Below are 16,564 nucleotides of genomic sequence, written 5' to 3'. Positions count from 1 at the left end.
TCTTTCCTCAAGGGACAACCCTTTTATCCCAGTTCATTGAATTTTCTCCTCGCTATTTCTAATGCAATTATATCCTTCCTTAAACTCCAAAACTGTACATAATACTACAGAGTGGTCTCACCAATGCCCTGTACAATTGCAGCAGAACCTGCCTGCTTTTATATTGCATTTCCCTTGCAATGAACATCATTCCATTTGCTTTCCTCATCATTTGCTGTACCTGCGTATTTACTTTTTATGTACCAGGACACCCAGATGTATCACATTCGATTTAAATAATACGCTGCTTGTTCGTTCTTGCTGCCTAAGTGGACAAGTCACATTTATATCTTCTGGAAGCTTGCTCAGTCAGAAGATATGCCATTTTAAAGCAATATCTGTTTCAACAGAATGGCCTTTTCTTTTGCAAAGCTGGAAAGGATTTTTTGAAGGACTTTATACCAGACAGAATAGGATTTTGAAAGGAGAGTAGAGAAAGAAGAAACAGTACACAATAGGGCCAGACAAAGATAGCTCATGGGAATTTGGGCAGGTTAATATTAAACAGGGAACCCTGGAAAGTTTTTAAATTCTTTCATGGGATATGGACATCACTGGCAAGGCCAGCATTTGTTTCTATAATTCGGGACAACCAACTCTCAGGGAATTAATTAAGAGGCGCTTATGGGGCTTGGAGGGGGGTTGCCATGTCTATGAGACAGGGGCAAGGTGAAAGAGCCATTGGATGGAGAGTGCAGTTCACAGGTTCTACTGTGCATGTACATAATTAGACGACCAGAAATACAGGACAAACAACGTCCTGGATTCAGACAACCCAGAACAAGCACTTCAAATCTCGGACAGTTGGCTGCCCTGCCCTAATTGCCCTTGCCAGGGTGGTTGTGTTCCACCTTCTTGGATCGCTGCAGTCCATCTAGTATAGATAAACCCACAATTTTGTACGGGAGTATCAGTGTTTTGACCCAGTGGCAGTGAAGGAACAGTGCTGTAGTTCCAAGTCAGGCTGGTGTGTGGCTAGAGAAAGAACATGCGGGTTGTGGTGTTTCCATTCATCTGCTGCCCAGATCCTTCTAGGTGACAGTGGCCATGTGGTTTGTAAGGTGCTGTTGAAGGAATCTTAATAATTTCCCATCGTGCATCCTGTAGATGGAACACACTGCTGCCAGTGGTGAGAAAATGAATGTTTTAAGTTGGTGCATGGGGTGCCGATCAAGTGAGTTTCTTTGTCCAGATGTGAACCAGACTTTAACAGAAGTAGGGAAACCGATTGGAGACAAAGATTTGGCACAAGTTTTAGTTGGGGAATATTCGATGAAAGCTAATCTTTTTGTATTTTTCTTCATTTCTCAAATAATGTCTATCAATATTGTAAAGTGGAAGCTTTGTGTCACGAGTCAAATTAGAGGAGCATATACTACAAGAAGAGGTGCGATTCTGCCATTACATCTTTACAGTTTTACATAAACGAGAATGGACTCAATTGTGATTCCTGCACAAGACAGAATGTTGCCTTGAAACCAAGAATCCTATCTCTTTGAAATCAACCCTTTACAAGGATGCAAAGTCTCAGAGGATATTCTGAGACTTTTTCTCTCAATCTCGTGCACCTGAAGTGGCTGAGGTTTACCTTTTTTTGTATCCTACATTTTTTTCTTTGTTTTATTCTGTTGCCTGTTCAATCGAAAAGCCGCAGTTTGGATCCAGAGCAACGTTCTGGGTACAAACAGGGGAAGATTGTGATGATTTGGGAGGAAATAAAATGTGCTATGATTTTTCTCATTACTTGCATATAAAAGCAAAATTGCAATCACAGATCAAGAATCCGTACCAAATAATTAACATTCTATTCATAACTTAAATTTTGCATTTATATGAGAACCACAACAGATATTTGAATTCAGTTGAATATAGCAATATAGTTATGCATCACTGCAGCCCTGGAATTGGGATTGAATCCAAAACCTTCTGACTTCAAGGTGATTTTTACCAATTGATCCTAGCCTACCATTTGATTTGGCCATAATTGTAAAGAGTTTCTTTGAATATTTGATTTCAAAGCAGGCATCGCTAGTGACTGTAAGGAAGAATTTCTCTACATCCTAATCGAATTATCATGTTCTTTATGAACTGGATTGAAGTGGGATCTTCCACCTCTCCCCAGAATCTCAGCTTGAATAACATCCATGTTAGTGCATCAAGAACATAGTGAATGGTAATGGGGTACCATGCTGTAATATTTAGATGGAATGATAGCAAAGAGTAGTTGGTAATATCACAATCTATATCGCTGCAAGTAAGGCATTTAGTCTGTTTACTGGTACCTACCTCATAGTTTTTTTAAAAATCTGATACTGACCTGAACGCAAGTCAATTTTTGCTGCCAGTTGTACAATGCGAGAGATCCTTGGAGTAAACACTTTGGGATATCCTTCCCTAATACTGTTATAAAATGATAGCTTGATTTTTCTGTATTCATATATTATTATAGTAAATTTGAACTACATCCAATCAGTGCTGCAAGATAGCTGTAAGAAATACTTTTCATTCTTATGCAACATGGGCAGCAAATTAAGGATGAGAAGCTATTTGCATAAATCTAATAACCAAACAATCTGAAAACAAGCAAAGGTGGTTTATCGTTGTTGATTTTTGACCGAACATTCATGTGGCACGAGATAACTGCTCATATATCGGTGAGTTACTGTTCTCTTTTGGATTCTGCTCTTCAAGAAGGTCAAGCTGCCTTTCTGAACAAAAGATTAAAGATTATGATCAGATTCTATTGGATTGATTTTAGTTTGGCAAATTGGATTTAATTCACATTTCATTTTCCCTTTCATAAAGGTACAGTGAGTGGATGTAACACCAAACATGCTTTTTTTTAAAAAAAACAAATCCTCATGTAGAGTGTGAGTAATGCTGTACAGACTGTTGACTTAAGTGCGTCCCATTGCTTAAGTATTAATGATCTTAATCTTTTGTGATTTAGTTTTCATCACAATCGAGGTTCAGTAAAGTTTGTTTATTAGTCACAAGTAAGGCTTACATTAACACTTCAATGAAGTTACTGTGAAAATCCCCTAGTCGCCACACTCCGGTGCCTGTTTGGGTCAATCCACCTAACCAGCAAGTCTTTCAGATTGTGGGAGGAAACCGGAGCATCCGGAGGATGGGGTACGCAGACACGGAGAGAACGTGTACGCAGACACGGAGAGAACGTGCACACAGACAGTGACCCAAGCCGGGAATCGAACCTGTGTCCCTGGGGCTGAGGCAGCAGTGCTAACCACTGTGCTACCATGCTGCCCACATTGTGTTCATCCAGAATGTATTATAAATAATTCCGTAGATAATTATGGAGATTTAAGCTGAATGTTATAACCATGTCATTTAAGTTAGTAAGCTTGCAGCCACTTGCCCTAGTTTCATTGGAAGGAGTTTAGAAAGAGGTGAAGTGGAGACCAAACTGATTCTATTGAATGAGAGCAGATTAAGTGGATGACAGTGATTGCACTATTGTCTCTTTCTGAAGTGTTCTTGTGTGTGGTGCCGAAAAACTTAACCTGTTTTGATGATAAACACTATAAAATAATAGGAAAATATGTTTCAGTCGTAGAAAATGGTTTATCCCTTTTATTTAAGTTTTTCCTTTTCACTGAGAGTAGTAGAAAAGAAAATTAGGAACATGGTTCAGGAATGCTACTTTCAATGCAATATAACAGGAAAAAATTGACTACTGTTTCTAGAACAATTTGGAAAGAGTGGTACTGAGATGCTAGATGCTTCTCCATTGGTGAGAAGAGGGCATCCTGGGGTCCATTTTAAAATACAGTTCACTAGTTTAAGTGACGGTCAATGCCATTTGGCGATGGGAAATACATTTAAAGAAAAACAGTAAGAGATTTTTGTGGGGGTACAGATCGGTTGCCAGCTATGGGAAGTGATAGTGGGTTGTAGCCATGCTCCACTAGATTGCTGATCTCTGAAACATCTAATGTGAGAGGCATCGAATAAAGGCCAGGATAATTGGACTAGGCATCACCTTGCAGACAATGGCTGGAATTTTGCCATCCCGCCTGCCACAGAAATTGGAGCAGGCGAAGAACAGACCATGGAAAGGCCCATTGACCTTGGGTGGGATTTTATGGTTTCGGGACGGCCCAAGGCTGTAAAATCCCACCCAACGTACCAAGTGGCAATGACTTGAGAGCATATCCATCGCAGTTGCCGTATAACCAGAGAAGAAATGAGAAAAGGAGGAATTCACTGAATGTGATGTAACCATAAGCATTAGGAAAACCTTTTTTTCTCTTTTTCCATATAGTTGTGTTGTGTATTTGTCATAAATCATCCCATATGTCCGACATATTCTCTGGTAAATGGTGTGCTAAATGTCCTACTCTAACTGGCTAACGGTCAGTTCTAACACTGAGGTTACTGACTTCAGATTGCAGAGGGAGCTGAAAATAGGTAGGCATTCATTATTTGGTGGTTCTTTTTCCCATTCTAATCAAAACCCACCTGAATTCACTAAGGGCAAGACCTAACCTGAAGTGTTTTTTCCCAGAAATCTCTACCATGAGACTAACTAACCTGAGAACTTGTATATTGCTCAACAAATGTCCTAAAATTCAATAAAACTCAGAACATCACATCCTGTATGAAGGGTGCTATGCAGCTATATTGTTCTGTCAGTATCATTTAGCTTTTGAAGTGATCTAAACCTTTAAGGAAGACAAAGTGAGTGTTTTTAGATTTTCTGGGAGATGAAAAATACTCCTGTCCTAAATGTTCTTTTCCAATCCTACAATTGTTCACTTTGTGCTTTAAAATGGTTTTGAACATGGCTTTGGCATTAATAATAAAAGTGTGCCTAGTAAACAGAAGTGGTTAACACTGTGCACATAAATTTCATCTGCATTTGGAGAAGAAGCTGGAATGTGTGTGGCATTTTGCTTTACAATGAAGAAAACCTTTTTTCTGAAAATATTTATTTCCTGATAGGAAAGTTTATTTTTGCTTTATGTTCATTCCCAATTTAAAACATTTTAGTGCATTTAACAGATTAATTATTTCCACGCTTCCATCCCATCGAGTCGGCCCCAACCACAATCCCACCCAGCCATAACCCCATGCATTTACCCTAGCTGGTCCCCCTGACACTAAGGGGCAATTTAGCATGGCCAGTTCACCTAACCTGCACATCTTTGGGAGGAAACCGGAGCACTCGGAGGAAACCCACGCAGACACTGGGAGAGTGTGCAAACTCCACACAGACAGTGTCCCAAGCCGGAAATTGAACCCAGGTCCCTGGCCCTGTGAGACAGCAGTGCTAACATGCCAACCACTGTACCACCATGCACCCGCCCCCCCCCCCCACTATACCACTGTGCCGCCCCATGATCATGATGAATTTCCACTCATTGTACCCATTTACAGAACTATGAGGAGACTCTTTAAAATTTAACATTTTTAGGCATAATCAATTATGTTTTAAAAGGTTTTAAATACTTCTTTAAATTTACCAAGGAACCAACTACTGTTTGCCAGTTCAGGGGGAAATGGTGCTGAAGTGATGATGTCAGTAGACTAGTTATCTACAGGCCCAGTCCAATCCTGTGGAGATATGGGTTCAAATCACTGTGGACTTTGAATTTGATTAACAAATCTGGAATTGAAAACTAGTCTCTACAATGGTGACCATGAAATTATGATTGTCGTAAAAAGGCATCTGGTTCACTGATGTCCTTTAGGGAAGGAAACCTGCCATCCTGACATGGTCTGGCCTAATGTGGACCCACAGTAATGTGGTTGATTCTTAACTGCTTTGTGAAATGATGTGGCAGACAACTCGGTTCAAGGGCAGTTAGGGATGGGAACAAATGCTGGCCTTGTCAGTGACACCTGCAAGCCATGAAATATATATTTTTTAATGGGTATATATTTTTTAATGTTATTTTGAATTATTTAAAACTGAGTTAATTGCAGTTGGTAGACTAAACACTTAGTAAAAATGCTTTTTGTGATAAATTTTCAGCTATTTTAATAAAACTGCACATGGGTTAAGATTCTTAAATATATCAAGCATATTTCTAAAGCAAAAAATGTTAGGTTCTAAAGTACTTGTACAAGGATGATATGCAATGGAATTTGAGCAGAAACTCGAGCAAAAACATGAGATCTGAAATTTAGCAGAATCCGTGCCCAGATTGCCGATTGCATCCAAACGGAAACTCTTGGCCATTGTGATCCGACAATTATTGTAACCAGTACACAGGAAATTACATAGTTAGCTGAGGATGAAAAACAAAAATAGTAAATGATTGAACTTAGAAATAAAAATATTATATGTAACAGATCTTCAGTTGCTCAAAGAAAGCTAGGGTAATGCACTGGGTGTCATTTTTGCTGTATCAGCACTTGAGGGGGTTACTGGAATGCCATTACACGAATGTTATGTTGTAAACTGAAGACATCCAAATAAAATGATTTAATAATGTGGCTGATAAGAGGATCATAGAATAATAGAATGGTTATAGCATAGAAAGAAACCATTTGACCCATTGTGTCTGTTATACAGACATATGTATGAACATACAAATTAGGAGCAAGCCATTCAACCCCTCGAGCTTGCTGCACCATTTGATCAGATCAGATGTTATCTGATTGTGGCCTCTACTTTCAACCCTACTTTCTTGTCTACCCCCATAACCTTTGACCCCCTTGTCAATGCAACTCAGACTTTAAAATACTCAATGATCCTACCTCTGCTGTTCTCTGTGGAAGAAAATTCCACAGTCTAGTGACCCTCTGAGAGAAAAAAAATTCCTCATCTCCATCTTAAATGGGAGCCGCCTTATTTTTAAACTAGTGTTGCCCAGTTCTAGTCTCTCCTGCAAGGGGGAACTTCCTCCCAGCATGCAATCTGTCAAGCCCCCTCAAAATCTAATTTGTTTCAATAAGATCACCCTGCACTCTTCTAAACATCAGAGGATACTGGCCCAACCTTTCCTCATAAGATAACCCCTTCATTCCACAAATCTGTCAAATGAACCTTCTCTGAATTTCTAATGCAGTTATACCCTTAAGTAAGGAGACCAAAACTGTACACAATATTTCAGATGTGCTCCCACCAACTTGGCAAAACTTCTCTTTTCCCTTGCAATAAACAGCAACATTCCATTTGTCTTCCTAATCACTTGCTGTACCTGCATAATAACTTTGTGATTCATGTACTGGGACACCCAGGCCCCTCTGTACCACTTGAAGTCTGCAATGTCTCTCAAATAAATAGTCCACTACTTTTCTATTTTTCCTGCCAAAGTGGACAAGTTCACATTTTTTCACATTACTCTACATCTGCCAAATCTTTTGCCCACTAACCTATTTATATCCCTCTGTGGACCCCTTCTGTCCTCTTTGCTACTTACTTTCCTACCTATCTTTGTGTCATCAACAAATTTAGCAACCATCCATTCGGCCTCTTGATCCAAGTCATTGAAATAGATCGTAAATAGTTGAGGCCCCAGCACTGATCCCTATAACATTCCATTTGTTACAGCTTATTAATCCAAAAATACCCATTTATCCCGACTCCCTGCGTTCTGTTAGCTAACCAATCCTTTATCGGTACTAATATGTTACACCCTATACCTTGAGCTCTTATTTGGCACAGTAACCTCATCAAAATAAGGCCCCACAACGTGTTGGCTCTCTGCAAGAGTGATTTAGTTAGACCCACTCAAATGCCCTTTCTCATAGCCCTGCAAAGGTTTTCTCAGAAAGGTATCCAATTCGCTTTTGAAATTCAAGATTGAATCCACCTTCACTACACAGAGTACCCGTTGCTTAATAGTATTTCTTTATGTCGGCATGGGTTAGAACATAGAACAGTACAGCACAGAACAGGCCCTTCGGCCCACGATGTTGTGCCGAGCTTTATCTGAAACCAAGATCAAGCTATCCCACTCCCTATCATCCTGGTGTGCTCCATGTGCCTATCCAATAACCGCTTAAATGTTTCTAAAGTGTCTGACTCCACTATCACTGCAGGCAGTCCATTCCACACCCCAACCACTCTCTGCGTAAAGAACCTACCTCTGATATCCGTCCTGTATCTCCCACCACGAACCCTATAGTTATGCCCCCTTGTAATAGCTCCATCCACCCGAGGAAATAGTCTTTGAACGTTCACTCTATCTATCCCCTTCATCATTTTATACACCTCTATTAAGTCTCCCCTCAGCCTCCTCCGCTCCAGAGAGAACAGCCCTAGCTCCCTCAACCTTTCCTCATATGACCTACCCTCCAAACCAGGCAGCATCCTGGTAAATCTCCTCTGCACTCTTTCCAGCGCTTCCACATCCTTCTTATAGTGAGGTGACCAGAACTGCACACAATATTCCAAATGTGGTCTCACCAAGGTCCTGTACAGTTGCAGCATAACCCCACGGCTCTTAAACTCCAACCCCCTGTTAATAAAAGCTAACACACTATAGGCCTTCTTCACAGCTCTATCCACTTGAGTGGCAATCTTTAGAGATCTGTGGATATGGACCCCAAGATCTCTCTGTTCCTCCACAGTCTTCAGAACCCTACCTTTGACCCTGTAATCCACATTTAAATTTGTCCTACCAAAATGAATCACCTCACATTTATCAGGGTTAAACTCCATTTGCCATTTTTCAGCCCAGCTTTGCATCCTATCTATGTCTCTTTGCAGCCTACAACAGCCCTCCACCTCATCCACTACTCCACCAATCTTGGTGTCATCAGCAAATTTACTGATCCACCCTTCAGCCCCCTCCTCTAAGTCATTAATAAAAATCACAAAGAGCAGAGGACCAAGCACTGATCCCTGCGGCACACCACTAGCAACCTGCCTCCAATCCGAAAATTTTCCATCGACCACCACCCTCTGTCTTTGGTCAGACAGCCAGTTACCTATCCAATCGGCCAACTTTCCCTCTATCCCACACCTCCTCACTTTCATCATAAGCCGACCATGGGGGACCTTATCAAACGCCTTACTAAAATCCATGTATATGACATCAACTGCCCTACCATTCTGTTATGTTGCCCCTTTTTGTTCTTCCTACCAAAATGAATCACCTCAATGTGGGGCAGAATGATTAGCACTGCTGCCTCACAGCGCTAAGGATCCAGGTTCGATTCCCAGCTTGGGTCACTGTGCACGTTCTCCCTCCGTCTGTGTGGGTTTCCTCCGGGTGCTCCGGTTTCATCCCACGGTCCGAAAGACATGCTGGTTAGGTGCATTGGCCATGCTAAATTCTCCCTCAGTGTACCCAAACAGGCACCGGAGTGTGGCGATTAGGGGATTTTCACAGTAACTTCATTGCAGTGTTAATGTAAGCCTACTTGTGACACTAATAAATAAACTTAAATATCATCTTCCATGTAGCCACCCATTTTAACCGGTTTAGGACCTCTTGAATTCTATCACTATCCTCCTCACATTTTACAATTCTTCCAAGTTTTGTCTCATTTACAAATTTTAAAATTGTGTCCCATACACCCAAACCTAATATAAATGTTAAGAAAAGTAGGTGGTCCTCCATTATCAACTGCTAAAAAACCGTGCTGTATAAAAAAGGGTTATTTGTAATTTGGTCCTCTGGCACCAGTCCAGTGTAGAAGGAGAATTGGAAAATAATGACCAATGCCTCTGCAATTTCCTCCCTTACTTCCCTTGTTTGTCTGGTATTACCTTTTGGCAAGGTTTAGATCATGAACCATTCAATGTTTAAGTCACCAATCAGGTGCGTTTCAAAGTGAGAGATCTCCAAACAGTAACAGGGAAGTCTGCAGGAATGACCTGGAAAGAGTGCTAGTTATCAGTTCAGATTACTGTTTCTGTTGTAGCTTCTTTCATTTTTTTTGGTGATGAGATTTACTCCACATGTACTGGCCTCTTTAACAAAATGGATATAAATTTAGTAGCATTAGTGACAATTTTTAAAAACCTTAAGTCATGTCTGTGTGGGTTTCCTCCGGGTGCTCTGGTCTCCTCCCACGGTCCAAAGGTGTGTGGGTTAGGTTGATTGACCATGCTAAATTGCCCCTTAGCGTCAGGGGGATTAGTAGGGTAAAAAAGTAGGATTACAGAATAGACCTGGGAGGATTGTTGTCAGCGCAGGCTCCGATGGGCTGAATGGCCACCTTCTGCAATGCGCAATTCTATGATTCTGTTGGTTGGCTGGCTGTAGTATTCTTGTTAATGTTACTTAATGTACAGCTGTCATTCCTTGAAGGCACCTAGTTATGAAGAGAAAATTATACAATGATACATTGATCCAAATAAACATTTATTCAAGGCACATTTATGTATTCAAGACATATTTATATTTATTCAGTCAAGGAATAAGATTGATGCGAGCAGAGTGGAAGACAGACCGTCAATGCCCAAAGACTGAGAAGCAACCCTCGTTGCAAGGAAAATGTAATTTTATTTTTGCCTCAAGAACTAATTGCTACTTTTTTAGATGTTTGAGCTGATCATCAACTTGATATGGCCATGGTTATGTATTTAACTTGCCTCTGAGATAGCACTATTGTGTTTAGGTTACAAAGTTGTGCTTCAAGCCCTAATTCTGAGCACCAAATCTGGGCCGGCATTTTGGTGCTTAATGAAAGAGGGCTTGAGTGTCAAATGTGCTGTCTTTTGAAAGGAATGTTAAACGTCCGCTATTTGTGGGACCTTGTGCGCAAATTCAGTGTCTCTTTTCCAACATTACTGCAATAACCACACTTCAGAAACACTTTATTAGCTGTGAAACAATTTGAGATGCCTTGAGCTTTTGAAAGGTGCTATATAAATGTATGTTCATTGTTTTTGTTTCATGGGAAAGTACTAGAGATATGTTCTTTATTATTTGGGTCAAAGATACAAAACAATAGCCATCAAATATAATCTGAAGAAGCTGGATTAATTGAATTTGACATCACAAGGTGCAAATCACTGCTGATCTTTCTCTACATCCTAGCTATCTCTGTAACACTACATTCTGCACTCTCTCTCCTTTCCTTTTCTATGTACAATATGCTTTGTCTGTATAGTGCGCAAGAAATAATACTTTGCACTATATACTAATACATGTGACAATAAGTCAAATCAAGTGGAAGAATAATGGTTTGAGTAATGTACCTGTTTAACTGAGTCACTGTCTGTGTGGAATCTGCACGTTCTCCCCATGTCTGTGTGGGTTTCCTCTGGGTGTTCTGGTTTCTCCCCCACAGTCTGAAAAACATGCTGGTTAAGTGCATTGCCCATGCTAAATTCTTCCTCCGTGTACTCAAACAGGTGCCGGAGTGTGGTGACTAAGGGATTTTTACAATAACTTCATTGCAGTGTTAATGTAAGCCTACTCGTGAAACACACAAGTAAACTTTTTATAGACAGTGGAATATTTGGTTACTCCACTTGTAAATGTCTCTACACAGTTGAGGTTTGCACCATTCCTATTCTGAATATTTGCTCTCTTTTTGTTTTCCAAATGCAGAGTAAAGAGACCAAGTGCCATAGGTAACATCCTGGGAAAGATGGGAGGAAAGAAACAAAAGATGAGCACCTTGGAGAAATCGAAGATCGACTGGGAAGCATTCAAAGAAAAGGAAGGGATTAGCGATGAACTTGCGATCTATAACCGAGGAAAAGAAGGGTGAGTGCTGAAAATGAGTTCAAAAGGAAAATGACCTCATTTCTAGAACAAGGCAAAGATAACGGAACAAAATAAAAGCAAATTATTGCGGATGCTGGAATCTGAAACCAAAAGAGAAAATGCTGGAAAATCTTACCAGGCCTGGCAGCAAACCTATCATTCTCAATAGCTATCATGGAATTATGGTCACTGGTCCCAAAGTGATCCCTCACTAACACTTCTGTCACCTGCTCAAGAGGAGGTCAAGTTTTGGCCCATCCATATACTGAATGATTATCTAGGATTGCAACGGGATCTTGATCAATTGGGCCAGTGGGCTGATAAATAGCAGATGGAGTTTAATTTGGATAAATGCGAGGTGATGCATTTTGGTAGATCAAACCAGGGCAGGACTTAGTCAGTTGGTGGTAGGGCGTTGGGGAGAGTTATAGAACAAAGAGAACTAGGAGTAGAGGTTCATAGCTCCTTGAAAGAGGAGTCACAGGTGGACAGGGTGGTGAAGAAGGCATTCGGCATGTTTGGTTTCATTGGTCAGGAGTTGGGACATCTTGTTGAAGTTGAACAAGACATTGGTAAGGCCACACCTGGAATACTGTGTACAGGTCTGGTCACCCTATTATAGAAAGGATATTAAACTAGAAAGAGAGTGCAAAAAAGATTTACTAGGATGCTACTGGGACTTGATGGTTTGAGTTATAAGGAGAGGCTGGATAGACTGGGACTCTTTTTCCTGGAGCGTAGGAGGCTTAGGGGTGATCTGATAGAGGTCTATAAAATAATGAGGGGCATAGATCAGTTAAATAGTCGATATCTTTTCCCAAAGGTAGGGGAGTCTAAAACTAGAGGGCATAGGTTTAAGGTGAGAGGGGAGAGATACAAAAGGGTCCAAAGAGGCAATTGTTTCACACACAGGGTGATGAGTATCTGGAACAAGCTGCCAGAGGTAGTTGTAGAGGTGGGTACAATTTTTTCTTTTAAAAAGCATTTAGACAGTTACATGGGTAAGATAGGTATAGAGGGATATGGGCCAAACACGGGCAATTGGGACTAGCTTAGTGGTTTAAAAAAAAGGACGGCATGGACAAGTTGGGCCGAAGGGCCTGTTTCCACACTAAACTTCTATGACTCTATCTGTAAGGAGAGAAAAGAGCTGACGTTTCGAATCCAGATGACCCTTTGTCAAAGCTTTGACAAAGATAACAGAGCAGTTTTGTGGTCAAACACTTTGTACTTGGAAATACCTGGCAGCCAGCCAAACACAGCATCCATTTCTATTCCCCACAAGCATTGAAACATCTTATTGGTTAATCCACACTCTCCTTCCAAGGCATTGGAGTTTGATTGTTGCACTGGTTTCTGTCCAGCTGTGTGATAGTCCATATCAATTGCTGCAGTTCTAAGTACACAACCAAGCCTTCCATCAGTTATCCCTCTCCTGCAACAATTTATGATGTACTTTAGAGTTAATTAGGCCTTGGTAATAACTTAACTGATTTGAAGCTATGTGTGCTGTAATAGCATTTCAGCAAAAATGCAGGAATTTCTCACAAATGTTTGACTTACTCCATCTATAAAAATAAATTGTTAAATGCAAGTTTTGACATTATATTACAGACGTAATGACATAGCGCAAATTGGCACAGTGAAAACTGCCATGATATTATCTCTTATATTGGTTACAGCACATTCAAACTGAGGAGAGTTCCTTTGATCATTCCAATCCAGTAACTAAATATAGATACAAGTTTCGGTTCCAAAGAATTGTGGGAGTTTTTTTATTAATAATCTTTTCTAGTCAAACAAAAAAAAGGTATCTAGTTTTATGAAGACATGACAAGCAGTAATTTCAGGAATGGGCTGATTGAAAGATTTTGAAGCAGCCAAGTATGATTGGAGGAAAATTAAACGCTACGTCCACACATTCAATCAATTGTTGTCTGTGTGTGTTGATAGCTGTTTGAAGGATGAACGTGACAGATATTGAAATTAATTTAACCTTGGTTTATCTTGTTACAGCAGGTGTATTATGGTTTGGTTTATTTAAAAACTGCCAAGCATTATTGCCATTTCATCACGTATTAATGGAGAAAATTTCCATACACTGATGATTGCATTACACCTGTTGTGACCAATACAACAGATGTAACACGAGAACATGGGAGTCTCAACTGGGGCATGTTACCCAATCTTAACTAATATTCATGTTCTTTGATCAAAATGCAACATTTGATGGGGCGGAACCAGATTTTTTTTTTTAAAAGGAAATGGTATTGTGCTGAAGCAGCCATAGCATTCATAACTGTGTCACAGGACAATAACTGAGATTGTGTCTCCTTCTCCCACATATACCTGTTTCTGTGCTTGTATCTAAGCCATCAGCAGCAGCAGACATACTCTTGTGATGAACTAGTTTTTGGATGTCACCATGCAAGCCTGGGGATGGATTGGGAGAAATTCAGTATTCCACAAAGGAGGGCAAAGAAATTGATTAAGAAGGGAAAAATAGACTAAGAATGTAAACTTGCAAGTAACATAAAAACAGGCCGTAAAAGTTTCTATAAGTATATAAAAAGAAAAAGATTAGTGAAGACAAGTGTAGGTCCCTTACAGCCCAAAATAGGAAAATTTATAATAGAGAACAAGGAAATAGCAGAGCAATTAAACAGTTACTTTAGTTCTGTCTTCACGGAGGAAAGTACAAAAATTTCACAGAAATGCTAAGGAATCAAATATTGACCGAGAAGCAAGAATTGAAGGAAATTAGTATTACTAGAAAAATAGTGCTGGAGAAATAAATGGGACTGAAAGCTGATAAATCCCCAGGGCCTGATGATCTACATTCCAGGCTACTAAAGGAGATGGACATGGAAATAGTGGATGTGTTGGTCGTCATCTTCCAAACTTATGCAGGAACAGCCCTGGCAGATTGGAGGGTGGCAAATGTGACCCCACTATTTAAAAAAGGAGGGAGGGAGCAAACGGGGAATTACAGACGGGTTAGCCTAATGTCAGTAGTAGGGAAAATGCTAGAGTTTATTATAAAGGATGCAAAAACAGGACATATAGAAAATATCAACAGGATTAGGCAAAGTCAACATATATTTATGAAAGGGGAAATCATGTTTAACAAACCTACTGGACGTAACTAGTAGCATAGATAAGGGAGAACCAGTGGATGTGGTGTACTTGGATTTTAAGAAAGCTTTTGATAAAGTCCTACATAAGAGATTTAACTGCAAAATTAAAGTGCGTGCGATTGGGGGTAATATATTGCATGGATTGAGAATAGGTTCGCAGATAGAGATAGGAATAAATGCGTATTCTTTGAAGAGGCAGGTAGTGACTAGTGGAGTCTGACAGGGATTGGTGCTTGGGCCCAGCTATTCACAATATACATCAATGGTATGGATGATGGAACCGAAAGTAATATTTCCAGGTTTGCTGACAACAAGAAACTTAGTGGGAATGTCAGTGGTGAAGAGGTTGTTAAGAGGCTTCGAGATGATTTGGACAAGTTGAGTGAGTGGGCAAATACATGGCAGATGAAGCATAATGTGGTTAAATATAAAGTTATCTGCTTCAGATGGAGAAACAGAATGACAGAGTATTATTTAAATGGTGATAGATTGGGAAATATTGATGTACATAGGGATCTGGATATCTTAGTACACCAATCACTGAAAGCAAGCATGCAGATACAGCAAGCAGTTAAGGCAAGTGGTATGCTGGCCTTTATTTCAAGAGGACTTGAGTGCATGAGCAAGGATGTCTTACTGCAGCTGTACGGGGCCTTGGTGCGACCGCACCTGGAGTATTGTGTGCACTTTTTGTCTCCTTATCCATGAAAGGGTATACTTGCGATAGAGGGAATGCAGCGAACTGATTCCTGAGATGGCAGGATTGTTGTCTGGGGAGAGATTGGGTCGACTGGGACTATATTCACTGGAATTTAAAAGAATGAGAGGGGATCTAACTGAAACATGTAAAATTCTGATACTATGCAGGCTGGATGCAGGGATGATGTTTCCTCTGGCTTTGGGGGGGTAGGGTGGGGGGGCAGTGTGCAGATAGAACATAGAACATTAAAGCGCAGTACAGGCCCTTCGGCTCTCGATGTTGAACCGACCAGTGAAACCAATCGAAAGCCCATCTAACCTACTATTCCAATATCATCCATATGTTTATCCAATAACCATTTGAATGCTCTTAATGTTGACGAGTCCACTACTGCTGCAGGCAGGGCATTCCACGCCCTTACTACTGTCTGAGTAAGGAACCTACCTCTAACATCTGTCCTATACCTCTCACCCCTCAATTTAAAGCTATGTCCCCTCGTGTTAGCCATCACCATCCGAGGAAAAAGGCTCTCACTATCCACCCTATCTAATCCTCTGATCATCTTGTAAGCCTCTATTAAGTCACCTCTTAACCTTCTTCTCTCTAACGAAAACAACCTCAAGCCCCTCAGCCTTTCCTCATATGATTTTCCCACCATACCAGGCAACATCCTGGTAAATCTCCTCTGCACCCTTTCCAACACTTCCACGTCCTTCCTATAATGCGGCGACCAGAACTGTACGCAATACTCCAAGTGTGGCCGCACCAGAGTTTTGTACAGTTGCAACATGACCTCCTGGCTCCGAAACTCAATCCCTCTACCAATGAAAGCTAACACACCGTACGCCTTCTTAACATCCCTATCAACCTGGGTGCCAACTTTCAGGGATCTATGCACATGGACACCCAGATCCCTCTGTTCATCCACACTACCAAGTATCTTACCATTAGCCCAGTACTCTGTATTCTTGTTACTCCTTCCAAAGTGAATCACTTTGCACTTTTCCGCATTAAACTCCATTTGCCACCTCATAAGCAGCTCTGCAGCT

The 16,564-nt window shown here is 40.6% G+C and overlaps 1 protein-coding gene across 6 annotated transcripts in view; it reads left to right on the top strand.

Moving 5' to 3' along the window:
- cfdp1 (craniofacial development protein 1) overlaps positions 1 to 16,564 on the top strand; it is a 189,150-nt gene that overhangs the window by 146,785 nt on the left and 25,801 nt on the right. For all 6 annotated transcript variants that reach the window (XR_013497614.1, XM_078210934.1, XM_078210931.1 and 3 more), the window contains one exon: positions 11,520 to 11,678. Coding sequence is in view for 5 of the 6 variants with exons in the window: in XM_078210934.1 (XP_078067060.1) it covers positions 11,520 to 11,678 (159 nt within the window). In the remaining variant the exon portion in view is untranslated. The remainder of the gene's footprint in view (positions 1 to 11,519; positions 11,679 to 16,564) is intronic.

This window comes from Mustelus asterias, chromosome 4 (assembly GCF_964213995.1).
Source record: "Mustelus asterias chromosome 4, sMusAst1.hap1.1, whole genome shotgun sequence".
Lineage (NCBI taxonomy): Eukaryota > Metazoa > Chordata > Chondrichthyes > Carcharhiniformes > Triakidae > Mustelus > Mustelus asterias.
This window is presented reverse-complemented; position numbering and strand designations above follow the sequence as displayed.